Source organism: Macrotis lagotis, chromosome 2 (genome assembly GCF_037893015.1).
Source record: "Macrotis lagotis isolate mMagLag1 chromosome 2, bilby.v1.9.chrom.fasta, whole genome shotgun sequence".
NCBI classification, from domain to species: Eukaryota; Metazoa; Chordata; class Mammalia; order Peramelemorphia; family Peramelidae; genus Macrotis; species Macrotis lagotis.
This window is the reverse complement of record NC_133659.1, coordinates 260,034,522-260,061,348: the sequence shown is the minus strand read 5'-3', so window position 1 is coordinate 260,061,348 and position 26,827 is coordinate 260,034,522. Positions and strand designations below refer to the sequence as shown.

At 44.9% G+C, this 26,827-nt stretch overlaps 1 protein-coding gene across 5 annotated transcripts; it reads right to left on the bottom strand.

Annotated features, from left to right (window-relative positions):
• Window positions 1-58: 58 nt before the first annotated feature.
• Window positions 59-26,827, bottom strand: ADCY6 (adenylate cyclase 6). 5 transcript variants are annotated; one of them, XM_074226053.1, is made up of 22 exons: window positions 26,740-26,826; window positions 22,838-23,666; window positions 18,750-18,899; window positions 18,291-18,412; window positions 18,040-18,151; window positions 17,696-17,823; window positions 16,934-17,092; window positions 16,605-16,746; window positions 16,310-16,438; window positions 15,990-16,015; window positions 15,667-15,814; window positions 10,017-10,114; window positions 9,371-9,458; window positions 9,113-9,229; window positions 8,684-8,842; window positions 8,316-8,494; window positions 7,843-7,878; window positions 7,626-7,755; window positions 6,946-7,209; window positions 4,822-5,026; window positions 4,242-4,366; window positions 59-4,006 (listed from the first exon to the last, which is right to left on the bottom strand). In XM_074226053.1, exons 1-22 carry the CDS (start codon window positions 26,808-26,810, stop codon window positions 3,881-3,883), a joined length of 3,543 nt encoding a protein of 1,180 aa, XP_074082154.1. In that variant the 5' UTR covers window positions 26,811-26,826; the 3' UTR covers window positions 59-3,880. The 5 variants fall into 5 exon arrangements, with proteins under 5 accessions (XP_074082154.1, XP_074082158.1, XP_074082156.1 ...); XM_074226057.1 differs by lacking the exon at window positions 26,740-26,826 and adding an exon at window positions 25,972-26,061; XM_074226055.1 differs by lacking the exon at window positions 26,740-26,826 and adding an exon at window positions 25,348-25,677.

Genomic DNA, 26,827 nt, shown 5'->3' with positions numbered 1-26,827 from the left:
CACAAACAAGTATTTCCACCCCAATTCCAGTGTCTAGAGCAGCTTACAAAATCAGCAATTTTACAAAGTTTAATTTTATTGATATTTAAATATATTAAATATTTCATTGAAATACATGTTATATTATCCTCCCCACCCCTGCTCCCCACAGTGGTTAAATTACAAAACCAAAGCCTAAGATCCCCTACCTTCCTCCTCAAATCTCTTTTTGAAATAGAAAGTAGGAAGAGGGAGATGGCACAAAGGGAAAATGGGGACCACTGGCATTAGGGGTATAAGGAGCAGATAGCTCCCTCAATACCTGGGCAATAGATAGGGACAGCTAAGTGCCCCTCAAGGGCTCCCCCACTCTGCCCAGATTCCTGGGTAGGGAGACCACACAAACTCTCTTCTCCCACTCAGCCCTACTTGTTTTCTGATTATAGGAAACTTTCTGTCATTTTTTTGTACTACATCCATGGTTTTATAGGATCAATGAGGGAACTCCCTCTCCCAATGTAGTCAGCACCTGCTGCCTTGCAGCTCAAAGACCATAAACGAGTTGCCTAAAGGTCCTCTTGGTCATATGGGACTTGAATCCCAGTCTCTGACTCATTGGCTATCCACTATGCCACACTTCCTCTCTTCTCATGGCAGAAGTGAAATTTCCTATTTGGACCTGCCAAGTAGGCAAAATGTGGGTGGGGGGAAAGTACCTGGTGCTCAAGTCTAGATACAGACACCTGAATCTACCCACAGTAGGTAACAGAAAAGGAGGCAGGAATAGCACTAAAATGCACTCAAAGATAAAGCAAACTGGAAGAAAAGAGCTTGAGGACATTCTGTTGCTCCCCTTTTTCTGACTACCCAAGGGATCTTCACCCTTTACTCTGCAGCTACTATACAAAATGATCTCTAAGAGTTAACTCAAGCTGGTATATCTAGACTGAAAGTTCAGACAGAGAAACCAAGGCACCAACTAGCTCAGGCCAAAAGCAGAAAGGTTGGAGGAGAAGAGGGAAGCAGGAGGAAAAACACATGAACTGTAGTTTCTAACCTACTCTTCCTCCATCAGTCCTTCTAGACTTTGTGGCAAGGAAGGAAGGGGGACCAGGCAAATCTAGGATCAGAATCCAAAAGGTGAGAAAGGCAAGAGTTTAGTGTAATCCTCAAGGTCCCTTATATTAGTGTTTGGGTCACTATTCCTCCCTACTCTTGAAGGCATAAGGTTTCTAAAGACCCAAGTAGGGGCACATAAAATTCCTGAGCCTCTGCCCACCTTACTCAAAAGTCAGATTCAATTAGAAAAGGAACTTAAGGGAGCCAGTTCCTCTTCACCAGGGCAGGGAGATAATAATGGGGCACATGGAGCCTCCTTACAAATGGCACTTTGGGATTTGGCACAGTATAGAACCCTAACCTACAGTTTTCCCTTCCACTAGGGTTGAGCTTGCTGCTGTTGCTGCTGATGTGTTTAAGCACTACTCCCTACTTCCTTAGGTAGGAAGCTGCTTTACTATGAAGAAATCAGATACACAATAGAGAAAGAACCTAGAGTAGACGGCTGAAGAGCAGGGGAACACATGAGCATACAAACACACACACAAATGCCCCCCTCCTTCTAGCCCTAGCAACGTGCACACTTGGGGCTGGGGGCAGGAGCCAATGCATACCACACATGCTAAACCTTTTAAATTTGTCCCTATCTTAATTACCTATTTAGCTAAAAAAAAAAAAAAAAACTCTAGAGAAACACTGTGCCTCCACTTGGGTGGATCAACTAAGAACTGTGCAAGAGGGAATTAGATACCTGATACTTCCTTTCCTCACTGATGAGGCCCTGTGTGAGAAGAGAAGGCATAGGTAAAAATTTGTCCTCTGAACCACTCTTTGGCACTTCAGGATGTCTTACATAGATGCTCACCTCTGAGTGGTCATCTTTCCCTTTAAAATCTAGCTTGAGCTCATTTCATAATATCCTTATCTGCTGCTGCTCCCCAAGAAGTATGGGGAATATGGCTGAACTGGGACAGCAGGAATAACATTAACTGTAGCTCTTATAAGAGTAGTCTAGAAGAGGAGGGGAAAATTATTTCCTGGCAAGATGTAAAAAGTAGGTTTCAATTAGAGCTTTCCCTTTCTCTCCTTTCTTCCCCGGCCTTCACCTAATAAAGTCAGTTGAAATCAGCACAGGGACATCCCTCATTATGGGGATAGGCATGGATTTGGCATGAAGAGGACAGGCAAAAGGCTGTGTTCTCTTTAGGCTGTGCTCTCTTTACCATCTTGGTCTTTAAATGAGATGCTCTCAGAACAAGTGAAAAAGGAGAGCCAGATGCTCACTCAGGCTTAAGTTCACTATCCTAACAAATTCTGACACATTTTTTAAAGCAACAGTTTTTGAGCACTTAGAAAGGGAAACTTTAGTCCCTATAAGACAAGAGATTAATCAACAAATCATGTCAGATTAACCATTATGCATTTTCTGATAGGGTTACCAGTCCTATCAAAGTAATGCTACAGAAACAGTATGGCTAGATTTCAGCAAGGCGTCTGGGGAATAAAACACACTGGGATATTGTAGAAAAATGCAGGCTAGACAGTACAGTTGGATGTGTTTGGGACTAGTTGAATATAAAGAATTCACTCCCCCCAAAAAGATAATTAACAAATCATTGTCAACCTGAAGGCTGAAAGCCTTTATCTTTGGTCCTGTCTTGTTTAACATTTTTACCAAAGCCTTAGGCAAAAGTGTAGAAAGAACGTTTATCAAAGTAGATGACAGTGTTTGGAGGGATACCCAACTTGTTGGATAACAGAGCCAGGATCCAAAAATATCTCAACAGGCTCAGGCAAAAAAACAATGTCCTGAAAATAGTAGGAGGAAATTTAATACAAATAATGTAAAGCCAGCCCTACACTTATCAATATGTCAGCAGAGTAGAGCACGCTGAAGGCATTCAGTCTTAGGTTGTATTAATGCCAAAGGATCTAGACCAAGGGAAGTTCTACTTGACTGGACTCTACTCTGATTAGACCACACCTAGAGGACTGTGTTCAGTTCTGGGCACCCCATTTTAGAAAGGATATCAACAAACTGAAGTACATCTGAAGGAAGGCTACCAGGATTGCTGGAGGCCAGGAAACCTTGCCATAGGAGGTTCGGTTAAAGTCATTAGGGATATTTAGCCTGAAAAGAAAAAACTTAGAAGGAATACAACTGTCATCAAATATTTGAAATATTATCATGGGGAAAAGGAATTACATTTCTTTTGCTTATCTCTAAATGGCAGAACTACAAGCAATGTGTGGAACAAATTCTGGCTTTAAGGAAAAAAAGACTTTCTAACAATTAGAGCAATCCAACAGTGGAATGGACAGTTGTTGGGAGGCAGTGAGTTTCCCATTACTTAAAGACTTCCTAAAGAGGAAGAATAACCACTTGTCAAAGATGTTTTTAAAGGGGATTCCTTTTTAGATATGGACTGGATAGATGACCTGTGAGGTCCCTTCCAATTCTGAGTCCTATAACCACGAAAGTAAGTAGGGTACAGGGATGACTTAATAGCCACATCAACTCTCAAAAGGTGTGGAAGGTTCTTCCTTTCTATGACTTTCTTCTTCTCTTCCCTTGGCCCTTCTCAAGGCTGAAGAAGGGAGCAAGCAGTTCTAGTCCCAGGTAAGAAAATAAAGTCACTTGCAAAACTCTCTTAGCTCCCTCATTCACTAGCTTAAGGGCAGAACAGGCACAGCCTGAGCACCAATATGCTAGCTTTTTTCCCTTTTGTGGTTTGCAGAGTTTGGCGCTGTAGGGCATCTGTTCCATGGCTCCACCCAGTGGGAGTAGAGCCCACTTACTGCTCAGCTTCATCCCTTCAGCTGAGACTTGTGCTGGGTCCTGCTAACTGCTGGGGCCACCATTGAGGAAGTAGGTCGTCATCTCCCCCTTACCCTTCACCTTGACCACCCCTCGACACTCCAGTTGGTAGCCCTTTGCTGCTAGAACCTGGTACAGGTCAGTGGTCACCTGGTGGGGAGAGGAGAGCCCACTTAGCCTAAATTCCCCAAGCTATATCTGCAGATTACCAGGGTTTCTTTGGTTCTGTTGGTATATACCCCAACCCCTTCTCCCACCTCTTCCAAACCCTAGCTCCCAGATTCCCTCACCAACCATTTCCATCTTCTCACCTGGTAGCAAGCATAGATATTTAAAAGTCCCCTCTATCTTACTCCCTCCCTGTCTCTATGTTTATCTGCCTTACCTGGATTCGGTCAGGGATCCCTGTACTGTCCATGCGACTAGACACATTCACTGTATTCCCCCAGATATCATACTGTGGTTTTCGTGCACCAATGACACCAGCCACTACTGGACCAATGTTCAGCCCTAGATGGGAAGGGAACAGGAGTGTGGGTCTGGGGGTACATTCAGAGCCTAGGGACTGGAAATTCCTTATTCTCTAAGGCTGTATCTAAAGTAAGCTGAAGAGCTGAAAAATAACCTAAAAGGAACAGCTGTGCTAAGGCAAACAGTCCTGGTATTTGAATCCTAGTCCAGAGGTTCCCAGTCCCCAAGGGTGGTTTACAATAGAGGTTATTATGGCATTCTATGCAGGGGTTCCCCAATTCATCAAGCCTGTTCAGTGGGGCAGAATCTCTAATGACCTGATGGATTTGGCCAAAGACTTGAGGAAGCAGGTTGACTGTCTATGAGAACTTGGACCCTAAGAAGAATATCATCATGCTATAAAGTCCCCCTAACTCTCTCAAATTGCTCCCAGAGCTTTGGATGACTCATTGATTTGTCTATTTTTGTTTCCCCCACCCCTATGATCTTCTCACCAATTTTCATCTGGAAGTTATTAAAGGAGTGTTCATTGATGTGCTTCATCTGCTCCATGAGCCGCATGGCATAGTCAGCAAGTGCAGTGATATGGGAATGCCCCACCCGATCATATGTGGCTGCATTCAGTCCTGAGGCTGCCATATAGGTACTGCCAATTGTTTTAATCTTTTCCAGCTGCCTGAACTGGTCTTCACTTATGATCTAAAAGGAACAGGTTGGCATCTCTGTCAATTCTTTTCTAAGCATGAACCCTAAGCTCAGACACAATGGGCCATGGGGACAAACAGGAAACACCCCTAGGCATCCCTACCACATTCAATTAAACTCTAGCATTTGTTAGGCTTTACTTGTCTTCTTTACCTAGTCAATTCCTATCTTTCTGATGACAGTCTCTACCAAGTTCCCTCCTCCTGCCACAGTAGTCAACTCATCAAGGCGGGTTGGTGTTATGGACTGGGCCTCACAGGAACTGTCATGTTAGTATTGTTCTACTTGGTCTGATACACAGGAGGTGCTTGCTGACTGAGTTCTGTCACAGTTCAGGGTCTAGATTTCAGGTCTGAAATTTAACTTTACCTCTAGCTCATTTAAGGCTGAGAAATAATTCATGTGAACCAAATTCTGGCTATGGACCAGAGGGTCAAACTAGTTATTTTCAGTGGGAAACTTTTCCAATGACCCAAACACTTTATGCCTGTTATCCAGGGAATACCTTTTCCAGTTTCAAGTGTCTATGGAGCCTATTCAATACTGGAAGGCTATCTGGTGAAATTATATAGGAGAGAGCAGCCCTTAAAGAATAATTCTCATTAAGTTGTGGAAGTGTGATGCCTCATTCTTCTCCATTATAAAATTCTAATTGCCCCTCAAAATACAGCAGTTTTGGGAGGGTACCTTTTACAGTGAGAAATTCTATGAGGCCTTTGCACCTTTTTCTAGACTCCCCAGTGACTATCATCCTTCTATTTACCTGTTCCCTGGCATCTCCGTAGACTCTGATTGGTATGCTTTTTTATTTAGGTTTTTTTGCAAGGAAAATGGGGTTAAGTGGCTTGCCCAAGGCCACACAGCTAGGTAATTATTAAGTGTCTGAGACCGGATTTGAACCCAAGTACTGCTGACTCCAGGGCCGGTGCTTTATCCACTGCGTCACCTAGCTGCCCCGGCTTTTTTTTTTTTTAACTGGACCTCTGACTCCATTAGTGTGGGGACATATGGATGAGTAAACTCCCTCCATTAATGTGTGTCAGTTCAAACCTTAAAGGGCATTAGGCATCAGTCACATTAACCAGGTTATATGACTTGCTTGTGACTACAAAGATAGGAGGTATGTGACAGAGACCAGATCTGAATCTACATTTTCCTAACTTTAAAGTTAAACTTTCCATCTGCCGTGTCCAACTGCCTCTTTAATGTGTTACCATTCCTAAATCTACTGTTTATTTTACTTAGACATTTTAGGATATGTTTTCCTAACAACATGGAGATTGTACTTTTTTCAACCTAACTATAAGGAGGATTATTCTTGTGAAAGTAGCCTGTGAAGGAAGGCCATTCATGACATAGTAACCCTCAGAACAGAGGATAAGTGCTGTCCTGCCTTAAGTGTCTTATCTTCTACCTGATCTTTTACCTAAATCATTTCCTGCCTCTACTTGGGGAGTCTTTCTGTCCTTATAGTTCAGTCTGTATTTATCACTAACTCCAATAACTCTCCTTTTCTAATTTCATATCTCAAGTTCACTTCACTATGATCCCCACATTCCTCTATTCCATTGAACTATCCCACATTTATCCCCATTCAAGCCCAAGACTTCCTCAGGATTCCTTATCAATTATCTCCTTATTCCCCAGTGCCCAATTGCCATCCTTAGTGCCTGACACATCCCATTTCTCTCCCATGCCAATCTTGGTACCTATGTCATCTCCCTCCAAATGCTCCCATCAATTTCTCCCTCTATCCCAGCATTCCTATTCTCCTGGTCCTTACTTTGCTCAGAAACCCCTTAAACAAAGCCTCCCTTTCATAATCATCCCAGTCCCCATTCTCAATACTCCATGTTTCTTAATTCCAAGGGTCCCAAACCCCCTGAAGTTCCCCACACACACTGGTTAGGTACCTCATCAAAATCAGCTATGATCTCATTGAGCAGTCGTAGACATTCAACACCCTCATTGTTGGCTTCCAACTCTACATAGAACTCGGAGAAGTTTGCAATGGAGGCAAACATGACAGCCACACACTCACAAGACTGATAGTAAAGTTCATCATTGCGCCGTTCCCGGGCTAGGAAATGTGCAGCCACATCCTTGGGTAGGATGTTATGTAGTAACCGTCGGTTATAGGCCTGGAGTTTTTCCATATCTTCTTTCTCCCCTGTTGCCTGTGGACACCGAATCTATCACCTACTATGTTTGTGGGACACTGGACACAAGAAAGGGAATTGGCAAAATTGCCACAAGTGGACATGGGGGGAAGGCATAAGGGACTAGATAAATTGGGGGAAGTATGAATTAAGAGTCTGGGGAACAAAGACATAAGAAAGGGGCTATCCTAGAAATAAAGCAAAGGGACAAGTGAGGTGAAAACAGATGAGGGAATGGCAAATATAAATAAGAGTAGACTAGGGAAACAAATTTCCAACTGCTCTGTGGTGGTAGTTAGAGATAAAAAGACAGTGCACAACACCCAAAGAATAGGAGATAAGTTTCCATGTTAGCTGAGATGGCTGCCCTCAAGTCACCTGCCTTACCCCAAAACACCTACTTGATCGCCCCCCCCCAGTGCCCCTTCTGTCACCTGCAGTTTCCACAGAAAGTCCAGTCGAGCAGTTGATTCCACTTGTTGAGCATGCAAATAGAGTGCTAGTGCAAACACTAACAGGATGACAGGTGTCATATACTTCAGTGCTACCTTCTCATCTACAAGGCTGGAGAGAGGTACAGTGTGATAGGCTCACATGGTTGCACTGAGTATACATGAACCTCTCTTCACCTCCCCAATAGCTCTCACTTACCAATCTGGTCCATATAGGGTTCCATTGACAAGGGACCTGAGGAGTGGGGAAAAATAAGAACAAAGTCAGGAGTAGGCCTTTGTAGAAAGATGGAAGTTGAGACCCATCCCAAAGGGTGAGCTTCTTAGAAGAAGGGATTCATTTCTAGGTATAAATGCACTTAAAGAACACTAAGAGTTAAAAGTCCCTTGTTCTACTCCCACTTGTTCCACTAAGTAGCTTGTCCTGTTATAGTTAAAATAATCAATGTGAAGGCATTTTTTTAAAGGACAAAATTAAGCAAAGGCAAAGATGAGTAATAAAAAATTTCCAGTCTTAGGTCTCCTTCAAAAGAACAAGTATCAAAGTTTACAATAGTGGGGTGAGACAAAAGTCACAGGACACAGAATCTCAAATGAGGGGAGCTGGGAAGGGGATACCCAAAAAGGGACTGATTCAAGTCAGGAAAGACTCATGGGTGGAGACACACTCACCGTGCATGAGCACGAAGCAGCAGATCATAGTTGTCAAAGATGGCAGCTGGGGGACCCAGAAAAAGCAATGCCAAATATAGCAACCCCAGGACAAGTGTCAATACCAGTTTCCCAATGCTGCTTATGTGCAGGAAGACAGAGCCAGCCAGTAGACTCAGCAGCAGACTCCCATTGAAATACTGGCAGGAGGGAGGGAAACCACAAAAGCAACTTTACAATCCATATACACTTGAACCAAATTCTCCCAAACAGATCCCCAGATCTTTTCTCCCAAACAAGACTCCTTTCTTCTCACCCCCCCTTCATTTCAAGTTTCTCAACCTTTTATTCTGCACCTTCCCATTCTACAATAATTGATGCTTGGGTACCTCAGGAAAGCTGCAGGTGGGTGTAGTACCCTCACAGAGAGGGGCATCTGAGCCAAGTGAGTAGTTGAGTTGCTGCAGGTGACACACAGTGATGTCTGCAGGTGTTAGGTTCAGCATTCGAGCCACACAGATCCGTATTGGAGTATGGTTACAAGTAAACTGGGGGTAAAGGGGAAGGACATGGGATTATTGCCAAACTGAAGTCATAAAGAGTTTCAGGAAGACCAAGAAAAGAAATGGACATTCCCCAAGGGAAGGAATCATAAGGGATGGTCCTCTGGCTCTCTTGAATCAGAGTGCGAAGAAATAACTCAGGCCTCATCTAGAGAAGGTAGGTAGATGTCCATGGGCATTATGGGACAGGTGACAGGGGTCAGGGTGAGGTGGAGGAGAAAGAAGGGTGGAAAGTGTAATAGTTAGGGAAGGTACCATATTGGCGATGGCAGCGATGAAGACAAGTAAGACAGAAAAGATGCCAACTGCTGTGCTGTGGGCCCGTGAACGGACGATGCTACAGGAGAGACGCTGCAGGAACTCTGGAAATAGCTAGAAGAGAGGAAGAAGGTGGTCTCAGGTTTAAAAATATAGTTGGTTAAGGTAAGGCCTCCTTTTTCTCTCTACCCCACTTTTCCATCACAGCCCTGGCCTAACCCCTTCCTCCCTCTAACCCAAAAGCCCCTAACTCACAGTGCCACAGGAATAGACTGTACAGACTAGGACTGTGACTGTCAGCAGTAGGAAGATGCTGATATAGAGTCCCAGCATCAGTACTGAACTAAGGAAAGAGAAGGAAAGTGAGCTGAATCAGAGCAATTCATATTGTAACAATAACATGACAATTTTCAAAGACCTAAGAACCATGACCAATGAATGACTAACCATGATTCCAGAAGACCAATGAGGAAACATTATAACCTGCATCCTGACAGAGGATGAACTAAATAGGCAAATGAGGCACACATTTTTGGAAAAGACAATTATGGAAATCTGTTTTACTTAACTAGGCATATTCATTTTAAGAGTTTTGGATTTTTTTCATGGGGGAAGATGGGAAAGAAAATAATGCATGTTTAATTAAAAATATAAAATTTTTAATTTTATAAAAAGGGATGAGGATTATAAGATAAGACACATGAGTTTCAAATGTCCCTCTAGTCATTGCTACTCCCCTTATACTTATCAAATAATCAAAGACACAATTCCATTCTTTAAAAGTTCAAGAAGGGGAAGAGGTGATTCTGAAAGTTATGAAATGAGGAAATGTTCAGTACCGGGATTGGAGGAATATAACTCAGAAGTCAATAAAGGGTAAAGGGCATAGAGTGTTTCTTACTGTGGGACGACAAGGAGCTGGATGAAGCAGACAAAACAGAAGACCAGCAGTGTGCAGCCCACATAACCCCCAAAGCGGGCATCCATCTTCCGGGAATACTATGGAGGTTGAGCAGGACAGAAAACTGAGTTCAATCAAACAGTAGAACACCAGGGAAGTGTCTCCTGCATCACATCCCCATCTCCCTCTCACCAAACTCTAGTCCTGTTTCCTTTGATCTGGAAGTTAGGGGCAGCTAAGTGATGCAGAGGGGCGGCTGGGTGATGCAGAGAGGCAGCTAGGTAGTGCAGTGGATAGAGCACTGACCCTGGAGTCAGGAATACCTGAGTTCAAATCTGGCCTCAGACACTTAATTACCTAACTGTGTGGCCTTGGGCAAGTCTCTTAACGTCATTGCCTTGCAAAGGGAAAAAAAAATAAAAAAAAAACAATAAATTGATTTTGACCTGGCAGTTAAGTCTTTTAAATTAAATAATTTATTACCTAATTTGTTTGAATTAAATACAATACCAATCAAATCTGCATTTAGTACTATTAAACTCCCTGTGTATTATGTTCCTTTTGTTAATGTGTCTATATTTGTGTGTTTCTCTAGTTTTCTTTGTTTCGTGTTACTTCAAAGAAGTCTTATTTTTATTTTTTTTTAGGGTTTTTTTTTTGGCAAGGCAAATGAGGTTTGCCCAAGGCCACACAGCTAGGTAATTATTAAGTGTCTGAGGCCAGATTTGAACTCAGGTACTCCTGACTCCAGGGCCGGTGCTCTATCCACTACGCCACCTAGCCGCCCCTAAATTTTACAATGTTTCATGAAATTGCCTATTCAATCATTCCCTGAATGTCATACACATAGCTTTCTTCCAGTTCCTTGAATTTATAAATAAGGTTGGTATAAATTTAAACCAAAGAGAAAGCTTGTTCATTATTGATTACATTTTAGGATGTGTTTTACAAAATAAGATTACTGGGTTTAAAAGAGACAATTATTTTTGTAATTTTTGTTCTATGCTTCCAACTTGTCCATTGCCACAGAAATTTTGTTGATTGCTTTAACAAATTATTTTAAGCTCTGCAAATACAAGTACATCTTTATTCACTTTCTGTCCCTCAAATTAACTCAATATACTTGTGTATTTGTTTTTCAGGTGGTTTTTTTTCCTGCTATACTTTTAATCTACCTCTATTTCTAAAATCTAGTGATACTGACTTAAATCTATAATTAAAGAAAAGGAACAACTACTTATTTAAACTCCTTATTCATATACCAGACATTGTGGGACTTAAACTTAACTTAGGGATTCATGATTCTCATCTGACCTGTCTTTGAACATAGGATTTTCTTCCTGTTATTAAATCTTCACTTCTGTCAATACAATTTTTAGTTGTTTATTTATAAAGGTAAATTCAGGTAAGTTAATTTAAAGATACTTTACAGTTATGTTGCTTTTTGTTTCCTCTTAATGATCACAGCCCTGAAGAAGAGAAAAATGCAGCTCTCTCCTTACTTTAAAGGCTATACTAATATGTTGCTTAGTTTTGTTGAACTGTTTTTTCCACCATTACTTTCTTTATTCTTTCCTACAAGTACTGGCTTCTTGGGAGGAAAATTATGAACATGAAAGTGATATTAAACAGTTATCATTAAAATTATTTTAAGAGTCTTTTTAAAATAAGCTTTCTTGATCTTTATTGGGAGTATATAAAAATACAAAGATCTTTTATACATTTATTTTGTATCCTGAATCTTTGCTTATTTTAAATTCATTTTTTTGGTTGTTGAGACACCAATAAAATACTGTTTTGAGCTTGATAACATCTTATGTTAGCCCCTCTATTTATTCTGTAATTTTGATCACTAGCACTATGTTCAACATAATATAAGCCCTTGTATTTTATTTATTTATTTGTTTGTTTATTTATTTATTAGGTTTTTGCAAAGCAAACGGGGTTAAATAAATGGCTTGCCCAAGGCCACACAGCTAGGTAATTATTAAGTGTCTGAGACTGGATTTCAACCCAGGTACTCCTGACTCCAGGGTCGGTGCTTTATACACTATGCCACCTAGCCTCCCCTAAGCCCTTGTATTTTATAATTCATTTTTAGTGAGAATACTTATAGTCTGGCACTGAATATGTTGTTCCTGAATTTCAAGTAGATACTACAAATGCTAAAGAGAAATTCTTCCTTTCCTATTCTTTTTAGTGTTTATTTTTAAAAAAATCTTGAATAGATACATTTTTTCTAAAATTCCCCCCTTCCCCCCATTTATTGGTCATTACCTTAATAGACTTTATTTTCTCATTGATGTGGTATATTGATCATTTTCCTAATATCATTGTTTTCCTGATATAAATACTGATGAATGATTTTAAAATATGTTTCTGTATCATGTTTGCTAATATTTCATCACAAGTATATTCAGTCTGCCTCATCTATAAAATCAGAAGAAAAACATCAGCCTCAAAGGGTTGCTGTAACAAATAAGATATAAAGTACTTTGGAAATCTTAAAGCAGTATGTAAGTGAGAAATAGTCTTGTGATGAATGTTGCATTGAAATATACTCCAATGCTTCACCACGTCAATCAGGTGATTCTGGGTTCCTGAATTTTGTTTCTAAGCTGAAACAAGGATAACTAGGGATGAAATATTTATAGGCCTGTTGTCTGAGTATCAATCTTGCCAAGGATGAAGAGTTCATCACTCAAAAGCTGGTTCTTAAGAAAATTTTTTTCAGACAAAGCAACTACCAAAACTGTTGCATGGAGTGGAATTGAGATGTGCAGCTTACACAAATTCCTAAATAATACATATACATTAAAGATACAGGTCTTTCTGACTCCAGGTTCACTGCTTGATGCACCATGCCACTTAGCTGATCTTTGTGTTACACTCTGGGAAATGTTCCATGTTTCTTTGAATCTGGAATTTTACTTTTCTATAGCTTCTAGAATTAGACAAATTTAGCCTATTTTAATTTCTTGATCTCTGTTCTACATCTGATAAACCAATTCCTAATGCTGACACCTTGGACTTATTCTTTGATTTTATCTAACTTGGTTTATTTTTTCAGTCTCCAGGCATGCCCACTAAGCAGAAGATTCACCAAGTACTGTCCTGGGCCCTCTTCTATTTTCCCTCTATTCTATATTACTTGAAGATCTTCCAGATTTAAGTTTATCATCATGATGCAAATGGTTCTCATATATTTGTCTAGTCACAATTTCCTCTTGACCTTCAGTCTTGTATCATCCACTGCCTCTTGAATATCTTGAACTGGATGTCCTGTGAACGTCTTTTTTTTTTTTTTTTTTTAAGGTTTTTGCAAGGCAAATGGGGTTAAGTGGCTTGCCCAAGGCCACACAGCTAGGTAATTATTAAGTGTCTGAGACCGGATTTGAACCCAGGTACTCCTGACTCCAGGGCTGGTGCTTTATCTACTGCACCACCTAGCTGCCCCTCCTGTGAACATCTTAAACTCAGTAACTTATCTTTCCTCTTAGGCTCTCCTTTCTTCCTAATTTTCTTACTGATGTTAAAAGCACCACCATCTCCCAGTTATCAAGGCTTATAACCTAGGAATCTTGCTCAGCTCTTTACTCTTTCCCACCTTGCACCCTCAACAAATCATTTACCAAGTCCCAAAGATTCTACCCTGTTAGCAACGTTTTGTGTATGTCCCTTTCTCTCCTCTGACACTGTCAATAACCTGGTAAAGACTCAAAATCCCAAACTAGCCTACTGCAACAATCTTCTGATTGATTTCCTTATCTTAAGTCTCTCCCAGCAAAGTGGCAAAGTGGATAGAGCACTTGATTTGCAGTCAAGTCTGACCTCAGATGCTGACTAGTTGTGTGATTCTGGGGAAATCATTTAAACTCTATTCATTTCACTTTTCTCGACAAGAAAAATGGGGATAATCTACCCTCCTACCTCCCAGGGTTCCCTCATCTGTAAAATGAGCTGAAGAAGGAAATGGTAAACCCCACATGGGGTCATGAAGAATTGGACATGACTAAATACAAAAAATAGCCCCTCCTCCCAGGATGATTCTAAGATATTGGGTGCTTAGCATAATGCCTGTAGGCATTTAATAAATGCCCTTTTCTCTTCTTTCCTTCCTTCTCTCATTCCAGTCCACCCTTTACTCAACTGTCACCTTTTCTCACCCTTTCAATAAACTCCAGTGACTCCCTATTTCCTCTAGTATCAAACCTAAAATCTTCTGTTTGTTTTTTTGTAGCCAAAAAACCTTCCCTACCTTTGCAATTTTCTTATACTTTACTCCCATCCATCACCTGAGATCCAGTGCCTTTGGCCTCCTTGGTTAAGTCAATCCATCTCTTGACTCCATGCATTTCCACTGGATGGAATGCCTGGTATGCTCTCTCTTTTCTCATCTCTACCTACTAAGTTACTTGGCTTTCTTCAAGTCCCAACTAAAATCCTATTTTCTGCAAGAACTTTTTCCCAATGCCCCTTAAAATCAGTACTTCAGTCTATGATAATCTCCAATTTATTCTGTCTGCATCTCATTTGTACATATTTATTTGCATGTGATCTCCCCCCCCATTAGACTCTGAGCCCTTTGAGGATAGGCAGAGGTTTTTTTGCCTTTGCTTAGAACAGTGCCTTGATGACTTTGTGCTCCTTCCATGTAAGATTTTAATTTTATTTGGCTTTTCATTTTCTAAAAAATATTTTTTCAAGCTTTGATATTTTTGCTGAATTGTAATCTTATTTTAATTACTTAGTGCATTTATTTCTAACACTTCTAATAGTGAATCATCTTACATATCTGTATTAGTCCTCAATACAATAATATTATGAAATTTCATTATCCAGAATTTTTCTTTGACTTGTTCATTAACTGTCAGATTATGTCCACCCCCTTCCTATTTCTATGATTTCCCCCGCCCTTTTTATACAGTATCTGGAGAGGGAAATCATTCTGGAAGTCATTCTTTACCTAGATGAATTCCTCTCTTGCAGTGGAGTAGGTGGTAGTAGAGAACTCAAATGAACCTCTTAAGAGGAGAGAATTAACTTCAGTGGGTGCTATAAGATACTTTAAGTTAGCTATTGCTCCTACAGGATAATGCTGAGGGCACTCTGGAAACCCCACCCTATACCTGCTTTCTATCCCAATTTCAGGGATGACTCCTTTAATCCCTTTCTGCCCTAACTATAAGAGAAGGGAATTTGTGGTGACCAAAGCAATGAAGGTGGATAGCATCACTTCTCTCTGCTCTTGAGGAGGATGGGAAATGAAAAATATAACAAAAGTATAGCAGCAGCTACAAAAGCAACTCAGACTCTACTTTAGCTATCCTACAGTGGCCAAAAAAGCTAAAGAATCATTGATGTAGACATTACTTCTTATCACCTTATGTAGCATCTGGAGAACCCTCACTCATCTGTCCCTAATCTCGGAAACAAGTGGTTCACTATGTAGTTGCTGGGTCTCTCTTTATTGTTGTTGTTCTTTCAGTTGTGTTTTGTATCTTACTATGGATGCCAGTAGAGTTGGCTTATTCTACTGTGTTCCAGAAAGTTCCATAGTTAGCTTTTTCCCTAGGTCTACTCACAATTCTCTCCTACTCTTCAAGCTCATTCATTCAAAACCCTGATTCCCTGTGTCCAATTCCCTTACCTTCTTTTCAAGTTCTGGTGTCTGGAAGGTAAGAAGGAATCGACGCACATGGTCTTTGCGCAATTGATCAATACTTCGAGCATCAATGGCACGACCCAAGAATTCATCTACCTCATCCTCAGGGTTTAGGGCTTCCTGGGCACCACGGCTGCCAGATATAGGAAATGTATGTTACCAGGGAAATAGAAGAATCAGCATTAAAGCATGAGGTGTCTCTAAATCCCCAGCCATTTTGAGGGAAGTGGCCCCCAAGTACCCAAACCATATATTCTATGCAGTATACAACCCAAGCCCTCCAGTTCCAGGTCTTGTTCTTCACTTACTTGTCTTTACTTGAATCATCGATGCCCTGGGGAGAGGGGCAAAATGTGAGTGAAGAGGGCAAACTTGATTCCCTTCAAACTTTACCCTACTCTTGACTATTGCTCCCCTACTCCTCCCATTATGTGAGAGCTTTCCTACCACTTGCAGCTCATTCTCCAAAGATGACATCATCACTCCCCATTCCTTAAGCCCCACCCAGGCATCAGTCCTCTGGGAGACACAGGAACCTTTGGGCAGTCATCTGGATCCTGAGACTGAGGAAGGAAGGGGGTTGATACTGAATGTGGGATGAGATAGCTTAAGACCCTATATTCCTCACCATCTGGCGGAAAGCCTTGGAGTCCTTAGTTCGAGAAAAGGAACGATCTGGTACCCAGCGTGGCATCACCCCCTCGCTGGAGTTGGCTCGAGTCCGTTGCAGCTTGGCCAACATTGCTTTTTCCTCCTTCTGTAACAGGGGCAGGGTACACACAGAATCAGAGTAAAATAAATGGCCCCCTGAACCTCCCCTCCCTAATTACACCTTTCCTTCTCCATAGTGCCACCTCTAAATCCCTTGACTTTCTTCCCAAATATCCCTGCCCCCCTTTCCCAAGCCCCACCCAGGCCCTGACCCGTTTTTGACTGGCCCCCAGAATCAGGAAGGTCTCAATGTGCTGCTCTTTGAGATAGGCATTCCGCTCACCACCCCTGCCAGGTTCTACTTCATAGTCTCCATTTAGATATTGCAGAGTGGCCCTCGTAATATGGATCCGGCTTGGGGGGGGAAAGAGGAAGAGAGAAGGAATAGGAATGAGACTAGCTTCCGACATGCTCCCTAGCCTTGACTTTTCAAGTAGACCTAGCATTTCCAATCCCTTTGTAGAGGCTTCGGTCATAGCATGCTCCCCCTTCTTTCAGACCCAACCTTTCTATAAAGTCTCTCTCCCACGTCAGTACTTACCCTGCCCGGCCTCCAGCCTCCATGTGATTGGCCAAAGTAACATCATTGGACCAGACATCAAACTGCCATTTTCGAAGGCCTAGAACACCACAGTGTACTCGCCCACTATGGATACCCACACGCATATTCACATTCACACCTGTGACCTCCCGCACCAACCTGTAGATATGGTGGGAAACAACTTAGCTTCCTGGGGTTATGCCAGTATTATGTGAGCTCTCCAGACTTGACCTCCTGACAGTAGAAAGGGGTGGAAAAAACTACATTGTACCTTATCCCCCTCTACTTTTGATAGTCTTGTAAGGGGTTAGGTCAGGCCAGCAGAACAGCAGAAGGTGGGAGGATGCCACTTTCATTTGGTCATATGTAGTGGGGGACTTTGAGGAGCTCACATAGATATGTTTGAATAATATGTTCCTTTTGTCCATGCTTCATCCATGTTTGACAAGAATAGGTCCAGGATGCCCCATGGAACCATAATTGTAGGTAAGGCAGAGGAAATAAGGATAGGATAGTATGTATTCAAACTTATGCGATATGTCAGGGACTTCCCAACCCAACATCCCATATTCAGTTTAGGATCTAACAGTAGGTCATGATCTCTATAGGCATGCAAGGGGTAAAACTTAGGAAGAATTAGAGGTGAGAAAAAGATGTTCTTAGGACAGAGCATTCAGAATAGCAGTGCCCTAGGAGTAGGGGAGAGAAAGTTTAGAAGTGCTAATGACATAGGAAGAAGGTAAGGATGGGGGGATTTCTCACGAGATAGCCTCGATCATGTCCACACCCATCTCCACACAGCAGTGGGCGTGGTCAGCCCGGGCCTCTGGTAATCCAGAGACACAATAGTAACAGTCCCCCAAGATCTTGATCCGTAAGCAATGATTTTCCTGAGGTGGAGGGAATAGGGAGAGGTTGATGATGGGTTAGGACCACCAACTGCACTACCCAACCTGTCTAGACCACACCAAACTAAGTGCTCCCCTTCCATGACCCAAACTTGAGAATTACACAATAGTGAACCTATATATTTTCATGGTTAAGGTATAGCCCCCAGTACCCAAGTAGCACCCAAAAACCAGCCCATGCCCACAGGGTACTCTCACCGAAGCCAGTTTATCAAATCGGGCGAAGAGTTCATTAAGTGTCATGACCAGTTCCTGTGCAGTACACTGGGAGGCCAGGCTGGTGAAGCCCTCAATGTCAGCAAACAGGATGCTGGGAGATATGGCAGCAGGTGAATGAGGGGCTATTTCCCCTGGCAACTCACTCATCCCACTGCTCCTCTGATCCCACCAAACCCCTTAAAACTGACCCCAGCCATGGCCTCTCATCTTTGCCCATTCTTTGACCTTACCTGACATTATCATGCTTCTGGATATAGATCTTATGAAACATCATGTCCTCTTTCTTGGTATTTATGTCCTCTTTCATCTCCAAAGCAACATGTTGGGGCAAGACTGAGAGCAGCAGTCGCTCCTAGGTCAAGGAACCCCACTATCATTCTTCCCCCAAACACACACTGCTCCTTCTTACATTGATCTCCTTCCCCAGACCCTTCCTTCCCTAACCCCACCTAAATCACTCAATCTCCCACATCAATTATTTCCCTGATTCAGTACAATTTTTCCTAAACTTCAATTTTCAGTTCTCTTGATTCTAATACCCTGCCTTGTCCACCCTTTCTCTTTCTTATTCCCAAGTACTCCTGGGCTCTATGTCATACCCCAAAGTACATGGAGGGCAGAAAAAACTTGGATCAGGGGATCACCTGGCCCCCCATCCCTCAGCATTCTTCTCTCTTCCCAGTCTCTACCTGCTGCCGGTTCTCATGCTGAAGGTGTAGCCGGGCCTGGATGTAGCCTCGAGTTTCCTGAAAGGCTTGACGCTGGGACACTTCAGCTGGGTAGTGGGTGCATATGCCAATGATATTGGTACAAAGGAACAGGATCACGTTGGCACTGAGCTGAGGGGATCAGGGAAACTTAGATTCCCTTCTTCTCACAGATTCTGAAAAACCAGCCTCCCCTAGGAAGTTCTACCTCTTACCAACATGGGGGGGACCAGGTTCTCATGCCCAGAATGCCTAACCACCTCTTTTTCCTGGGCTGTTCTCCATTCATTCTACAGTTCTAGCTCTCTCTGCTACCAACCAACTTCAAAGTCCATGGACTGGACATCTGAGACCACCAACAGAATGCCCTAGGACCAGACCACCTTCTTAACTAATCCTCTTTAATTCTTTTTATTATTTTATACTTTATTCCCCTTCCAATTCCCAACTACCCCCAAACCCTTTAGAATCTCTAAAGCAGGGACAGACTTAAAACTCAACCTGACAAGGGAAAAGAAACAAAACATTAAACACATTCACAATAACGATGTGGGTTGAACAACTATGATGGACACAGCTCCTCTCAGCGGAGAGCTAGGACACCCTGGGAGACCTGTTATGGACAATGCCATCCTCATCCAAACAAAACTAACCACAAAATCTGAATGGTTACTATGTTCACTTTTTAAAAAATTTCTCTTGTTTTTCCTTCCTATTTCATGATTTTCTTTCTTTTCCCTTGGTCCTAATTCCTCATACACAAAATGACTAATATGTAAACATGTTAAATACAAATGTATATGTATGGCTTTTACTAGACTGTTTGCCACTGAGGGGAAGGGGGGGTGGGAAAGGAGGTTAGTTGAAAAATGTGTGACTTATAAATATGCAAGTAGATGAATACTGAAAAAACTTTCATAACATATAATTGGGAAAATAAAATAAAAAATAATAAATATAGATGGTTAAATAAAGGGGGAAAAAAATACTAGGCTAGACCAACAGAGTTCAGTGTACTGACAGAGACCTGACAGTAAAGACAGTAAAGTCTCTTACTTAGGTGAGGTCAAAAACACTAGTAGAAATCACCTTTTGTTAGTGTGGGGGTGAGAATAATATTGTACCTGGGTTGAAATGTTTAGCATAGGATTGGATAGAATTAGCTGGGGGGGGGAGAGGTCCAGACTCAGGAAGCAGGGGTTAACTTGCAACCTTCCACAATGGCCCCAGAATAAGCTATAGGGTAGGGGAAGCCTAGGTGGCACAGTAGATAGAGCACGGGCCCTGGAGTCAGGAGTACCTAAGTTCAAATACGGCCTCAGACACTTAATAATTACCTAGCTGTATGGCCTTCGGCAAGCTATTTAACCCCATTACCTTGCAAAAATCTAAAAAAACAAACTATAGGGCAGGACATATCATTCTGGAAGGCTGAAATCTAACTGTAACCAAGAACCCAGGAGTCCTACTCTTGGCCCTGCCTCTGTCATCATATATTAGACAACTGATTTGGCCTCTTGGAGACCTCAGTTTCCTTAAATGTAAAAAAGGGACTAAACTAAACCAAGGTCCCTATTAGCTCTAACATGATTCTTCTCTCAGCTAGTCTTCCCCTCCCTACTTCACACATGCCAAAGCTGGGATCAGGCCTTCCTCCCACAAGGGAAGGGAATGGGAGGATGGGGGATAGGGGGGTTACAATATCTCTCTTGGGGATTCTAAGAATAACCTTTGGTTGGGGAGAGGGGAAGGGGGGGAAGAGAGACAAACCAAGCAACTTCCCTTCCTGGCCCGGGGGAACCAGAGAGGAAAATGTGAGTCACAGTGAGGGGAGGGGGTAATGGGGGACTGAAATAACTCTGTGTGTATATCTGATTGTGAGAAAAACTGATATTGTGAGACTGTGTTAGCTGTCAGACTATAAGCGTGTGCATGTGTCAGTCTGAGAATGACTGTGTACACATTGAGAATGTCAGAGTGAGATCCTAGGCTGGGTTGCCACTGAGGGCCCCACCCCTAACAACTTATATTGCTCCTCCTCCTGCCACAGGCAGGGAAAAGACTGTTAAGCCCAAGGGATGTTGTTATTAATAATAGTAAATAGTTTTCACTGATAGTCTTCTTAAATCTCTAAAGTAGGTAAGACATTACCCCCATTTTGCAGATAAGGATACTGAGGCTCAGAGGTTTAGAACCTGAAGGGCAATACCAGAGCACTTCTCCTGACCAAGGGTCCATGGGTCTAATTGGAACCAAGAGCTTTTGAGCTCAGAGGAAGACTGAAGACAGCCCCAGGCCATAGAATTTGGCAGGGGTAAAGGGAGCGTCCCCCCACCCAACCCAAGAATGTGCCTGAGACCCACTGGGCGAGGCAGCAGCAGCGGTATGCCCAAGGAGAGGCAGGCAGCCCTGGCACAGCCTTGGCCTTTGTGGAGCTGTACCCCTTTCTGGGGCACCATGCCAGCTTCTGGGCACCATGCCATCATGGAGAAGATGCCCACACTAGGGGGTAGGGGAGTAGAGGAAAGGGGAAGCACCTTCTTTGAGTCCTTTCTCAGAAGGGTATCAGATCTGAAGGATCTAACTTGATCCCTTCCAGCAGAAAATTGAGGCTATCAAGGGGGTTGGTGGTCCTTGGTCCTCTAAGAGTTCCAAGTATGCCTAGAGGGCACATGTTCCAAAACAGACCAGTGATAAAGTTACTTCAAAAAGGTACATTCTGTTCTGGGTGGTACAGCTGGGTGAGCCAAAGGCAAGCAAGCCAAAATGCCCAGCTCCTTGTCTGGGAAGTCCAGATAACTAGTACTCTCTGAGAGAATCTTTAGCACCACAATACAGATCCCTCAGTGTCCATTTTGGTTCTGGGGATGCCAGGGAATGGTAGGAATAGCACTCTGGAAGAAAAACTATTAAAGAAAAGTTCTTTCCCTTTCTTATACCTGAGCACTGTATCTCAGATTATTCTCTCCTAATACAACTGTGGGATGAAAGAAAAGGCAGGAGGGAAAGATTTGGTCAGCTATTGTCTGAAAGGGTAAAAGCCTCTATAGCTCACCCTCCTTTGGGCCAAATCTCTCACTTTGCCTGCCTCTGCCCACCTCCTTGAATAAGAAGGAAAACATTGGGGGCAGCTAGGTGGCCTGGGAGTCAGGAGGACCTGAGTTCAAATATGACCTCAGACGCTTAATAATAACTGCCTAGCTGTGTGACCTTGGGCAAGTCACTAAACCTCATTACCTTAAATAAATAAAAAAATTTTAAAAAGAAGGCAAATATTGCCCCAAGTGAACTGCCATGTCACTGTGGGGTACCAAGTCCTGTTGAAGAAGCAGAGTCCTCACAGAATTAAGCAGAACAGAAATGGGAGATCAATTTCTCCCCAGATCAAGGCAGATGGGAAGGGAAGAAGAATGGAACTAGTATCTACTAGTTGCCTACTATGTGTGAGGTGTTATGCTAAGTGCTTTTCAACCTGGCTTATTAGCTGCTGGAATAACAATGATAAGCAGCCAATCTCCCAACACAGCCCAAGATTGGTTCTAGGAAAGGTTCCCCACCAGGGGATAAGAGCTGGATATTGCCCTAGGGAAGGAAGAGACTAGCCCAACTTTACTCCAGATAAGCAATCCCTTCACTCTATACCTAATACAATATTAGTCATGCTAGCATTACCAGTCAGCTACTCTGATATCAACCCAGGGCCAGCAATCACACTCTAACACTGTTCATTTAAACCTTTCATGTTAAAGGTTCCTCTTTATCCTGAAGATGAACACCTTAGGGTACCTTAGAGTCTAAAACATATTTCTGAGTCATTAGGGAAACAATGTTAGAGACAGGAGTCTCCCTCTCACTGTTTAGTGGGAACTCCAAACAGTGGTACCTTGCCTCCAGGTATCTTTAACAAGAACTAATCTCTAACATGGAGGCTTTTTCTCACTCCCCCAAAACAGCTTTCCCTTATATCACTTCCACCATATCTCTCCCTCAAATTCCTTACCAAATACCCAGTATCACTCCCTTTCCCTGATCTTTATCCTCCCCAGAATCTATCTCCCCTTCCAACCTACCTGCTTCCAAAGGAAGGTGTCACCTCGGTTGAGCTGCCAGGCGACAAGCAGGTGAAGAGCAGAGAGGCCCAGGCCACTCAGCACTGCTGCCCTCATTCGGACAGGTAACAGGGTATAGGTGATGTAAACAAAGAACACTGGGCACCACAGCCCAGCTGAGGCACTTTGAGGGGTAGCCACCAAAGCCATCCCCACCTGCACAGCAGCCAGAACGGCCAGCACCACATAGCTCACCACCCACATGGAATCCTGGTGAAAGCCAGGACGGTTACACACCACCATGAGGGCCACAAAGAGAGCAGCAGCCCCAGCCAGGAGTGCCACGTAGGCAGGGTGAGGGGGAGCAGGGGCCGCATGGAAGGCCAGAAGCACAGCTGTCAATAGCACCAGTACCCCCATCAGCAGGGTCAAACTGCTCTGGTTCATTTGGAAGAAATAGCGTTGGTATAGCCGTTCCAGCTTGGCAGATCGAAACTGCTTTGACTGAAATACCCTTGCCAGGTGCTGCCAACAAGAACTTGCACTCCCAGACAACCCACTGGGTCCTGCTGCCTCACTGTCCTCAAAGCCCAGGGCCACAGACCTCAGTCCTAGTTCTTTCCCTCCAACTTGGCCCCCCTTTCGAGAATAAGCATCATCCTGCCATGGACATCGTGGAGGTGCTGGAGGGGTGGGGCTTGGTGGCTCGGCATCCTGGAGGCAGCTCATGTAGTGGGCACCACAGAAGCCCCTGGCTCCTCGGTGTGGGCGCTTCTGTCCATTTCGTTCACCCCAAGCCATCTTCCGCTCATCTACCTTTGGCACCAGGACACCACTAAACCACGACATGCTGCAGAGAGGAAGGAGGTACAAAACTGAGATCATGCCCCAAATAGCTGACTGACATGATTTAAATGTGTACATACACATGAAGACTGGTGCTCCCCACTCCCAAAGAAGGAAGACAGAACATTTAACCCGACCCCAAATCAGCATCCCATAGACTACCAGCTCTGAATGGCTTAAAAGGGAGAATGAATGAACAATCAACAAGCAAAATGTAATAATATTCCCTTGCATTTGGAAAGGATCTTGGACTTTTCCAACATTCCACCTGATCTGTGGAAGATACTTTGTCAAACTAGCAAAGTCAGATGGCAAATAAGGAAATTGAGACCCAGAAAAACTAAGTGATTTGCCCAAGTACCTATAGCTAATGAATGAATGACCCCCAAGAGTTGAGTGACCCCTAAGTTTACTCTCCTGTAAAATTCCCAATCTGCCTTCAGCCCAAGTTCAGGTCCTGAATGGAACATCATTAACCATCAAATGTTTACTGACCTACTATGACTAGGGCACCCTCCATACTTCTCCAGAGTACCTACTTGGAGGGAGGAGGGGGTCATTTATACCAAAAATGTGATAAGTGATCCTCCCTGCAAGGTAGGAATGGGAGGAAGGTGGGGGAAGAAAACAGGCAAGCTGTAAAGTGGCACTCCAAGCTGGCACCTGAAGACAACTGGCCCTACCAGTTACGCGTGGTCGGACAATCAAACCTTTGTCTTCCCCTCCCCCCTAAACATGGAATTTCTCTTCCTAAGTTCTCTGTAGGGTAGTATGAGTCTTAACTATGGCCCAAACAGAGGAGTTTGGCTGAGGTGAATGGGTGGGTGGGGGGGGGAGAATACAAGGAAGACCTGGCCCCTTTAACTCCATCTGACTCCCAAATCCAAATCCATAAAAACCTAAAGAATCCAGTAAAATAACTTCCAAGGGATGGAGAAAAATTATAAGAGTCATATGCAGAACTGTACCATGTTTCTAGTTGGCGCAGCTCCCTGTGTCCTCAGTCAGACTGTTCCCACAGCTGCCTGGGGCCAGATCCCAGATCAAGACCATTTTCTACCCTTCTTTCCTGACATCCTGTTCCTGACTATGATCCCTACCCCCACCTCCCAGCTTTGTTTTCAGTCCCCTCAGTTCCCTATCCTCCAAGGACCTATTCCTAGCACCATTCCCAGGCCCTTCTTAGACATGTCTGAGAAAAGTAAACAAGGGTGCAAAATTCAGCAAAAAACAATATCCTTCAAGCATCTCTAGGTAGCAGAGTAATATGGGCAGGTACCACACAAACCTCTGAGTCGGGTGACCACCTGTTTAAGAGTGTAAGCTCAGGGTGGCTAGGTGGCACAGCGGATAGAGCACCGGCCCTGGAATCAGGAGTACCTGAGTTCAAATCCAGCCTCAGACACTTAATAATGACCTAGCCGAGTGGCCTTGGGCAAGCCACTAGGCCCCACTACCTTGCAAAAACAAACAAACAAAAAGTGTAAGCTGCAGGACTTTACAGAGCGATCCATCACTGACAGCCTTGATGCTTTCTACTTTCCTCACAGTCGGACTCCAGGTCCTCTCTGACCTCCCTCCTCTCAGGCAAGGAAAGCTTGAGAGCCTTCTGTGTCACCTACTTGCTGTCCCATTCCCATCTGCTTCCCTGGCTGGTGTCAAGGTTACTCCCACCCCCAACTCACCCATTCTGATTCCTGATCCTTCATTCCATATTCTTACACGGGCCTTGAGTTTTGCAGTAAAATAACTTCCAAGGGACGGAGAATAATTATTGGAGGGCAAAAATAATCAACTTCCAGAGAGGCACTAACCCGAGATGCGTTCGCCGCAACTCCAAACGAAAAAGGGTGGGTTCTCCTCCCTGGCCCAAAGAGAGATGAAGCCCCTTACAAACGCTCCCTCCGGGCGACGCTATTCAGGTGAGGCCCCCTCGGTGCCTGCCCCATCGAGGCCGCTGTCCTTGCTGCCCCAAGGGGCTAGGGCCATCTTTCCGAGATGGGGACCCCCAGGCTCGGCCCTCACCCCATTCCGACAGGGCCGTCCGAGCCCCGGCTCCGTCCCGGCCTGCTCGGCTCCTCTCCCCACTCGGGTCCGCGCCTGGGGGTGCCGCCAGGGTCACGGGCACAGCCCAGTGGGGGTGGGGCGGCGGGGCCCGGGCCCGCGCCGCCCCTCCCCCACTCTCGGCCCGCCCCGCCCCCTTCCGGGGAGGCAGGTAGAGGTCAGGGGCTGGGCCCGCCCGGGCCCTCGGGGCTCCCGCCGGTGCCTCCGCCCCTCGGGGGCCGCCGCGCCTCCCCACCTGGCCTCACCTGGCGGGCCGCTCCGGCCCCCGACGCCGGGCGGGGCCCCTCCCTGGCTGCCTGGCGGCGGGGCCGCGCGGCCCTGGTCCTCGCCAGTCCCGGGCTGTCCAGCGCAGCCGCCCTCTACCCCGGATCCAGAAGTCCCCTCCCCGCGGGTTCCCGGGCTCCCCGCCTTAAAGGCGCCAGCGCCTTTTGTCCGGGCAGCCGTCCCCCGGAGCGGGCCCGCGGGCCGCGGGCCGCGGGCCGCGGGCCGGGGGCGGCCGAGGAGCCCCCTCCCCGCCCCGCGCCGCGCCGCGCCGGGCCGGGGCCCGCCCGCAGCTTGAGCTCGGAGATCGGGGCCGGGCCCGGGCCTGGGCTGCGCCGGGACGGGCGGGAGGGAGCCCGGGCCCGCGCCGGCCGGCCTCCCCCCGGACCCTTCCTTCCCGGCCAGGCCCCCCGGGAGCCGAGGCTCCCCCGCCCAGGCGCTGCGGGCCGCGCTCCCGCGGGAGCCCCGCTCCAGAATTAATTAAGCTTTCATTCCAGAAGGCACCAGGTGCGTGCGGCCAGCCCCCCCCCCCCGACACACACGCGCGCACACACACACACACACACACACACACACACACACACACACACGCGCGCGCGCGCGCGCCGTCCCGCCTCCTTCCCTGCCCTCTGGGATGCCCGGTGCCCCAGGGGCCCAACAGCTGCGGAGCGGGAAAGGTGGCAGGCCCACGAGCCCCTCGCTCCCGACACCCTCCCTCCAGCAGGGCCGCCTGCCGCGGCCGCGCGGGGTACCTGGCACCTCGAGGGGGCATCGCCGGCTGAGCACCTGGGGAAACTTTGAAGCTTTTATGAATTTCACACATTTTTTTCCCCTTGCAGT

Bases quoted from the DNA above. Each gene is read 5' to 3' on its own strand.
- ADCY6 (XM_074226053.1), bottom strand. From the start codon at position 26,810: ATGTGTGAAATTCATAAAAGCTTCAAAGTTTCCCCAGGTGCTCAGCCG. The intron at 18,152-18,290 runs GTAAGGTCAAAG...CATATCTCCCAG, and splicing joins CAGAAGCATGATAATGTCAG to CATCCTGTTTGCTGACATTG. The intron at 17,093-17,695 runs GTGAGAAATCCC...CCATATCTACAG, and splicing joins GACATGATCGAGGCTATCTC to GTTGGTGCGGGAGGTCACAG.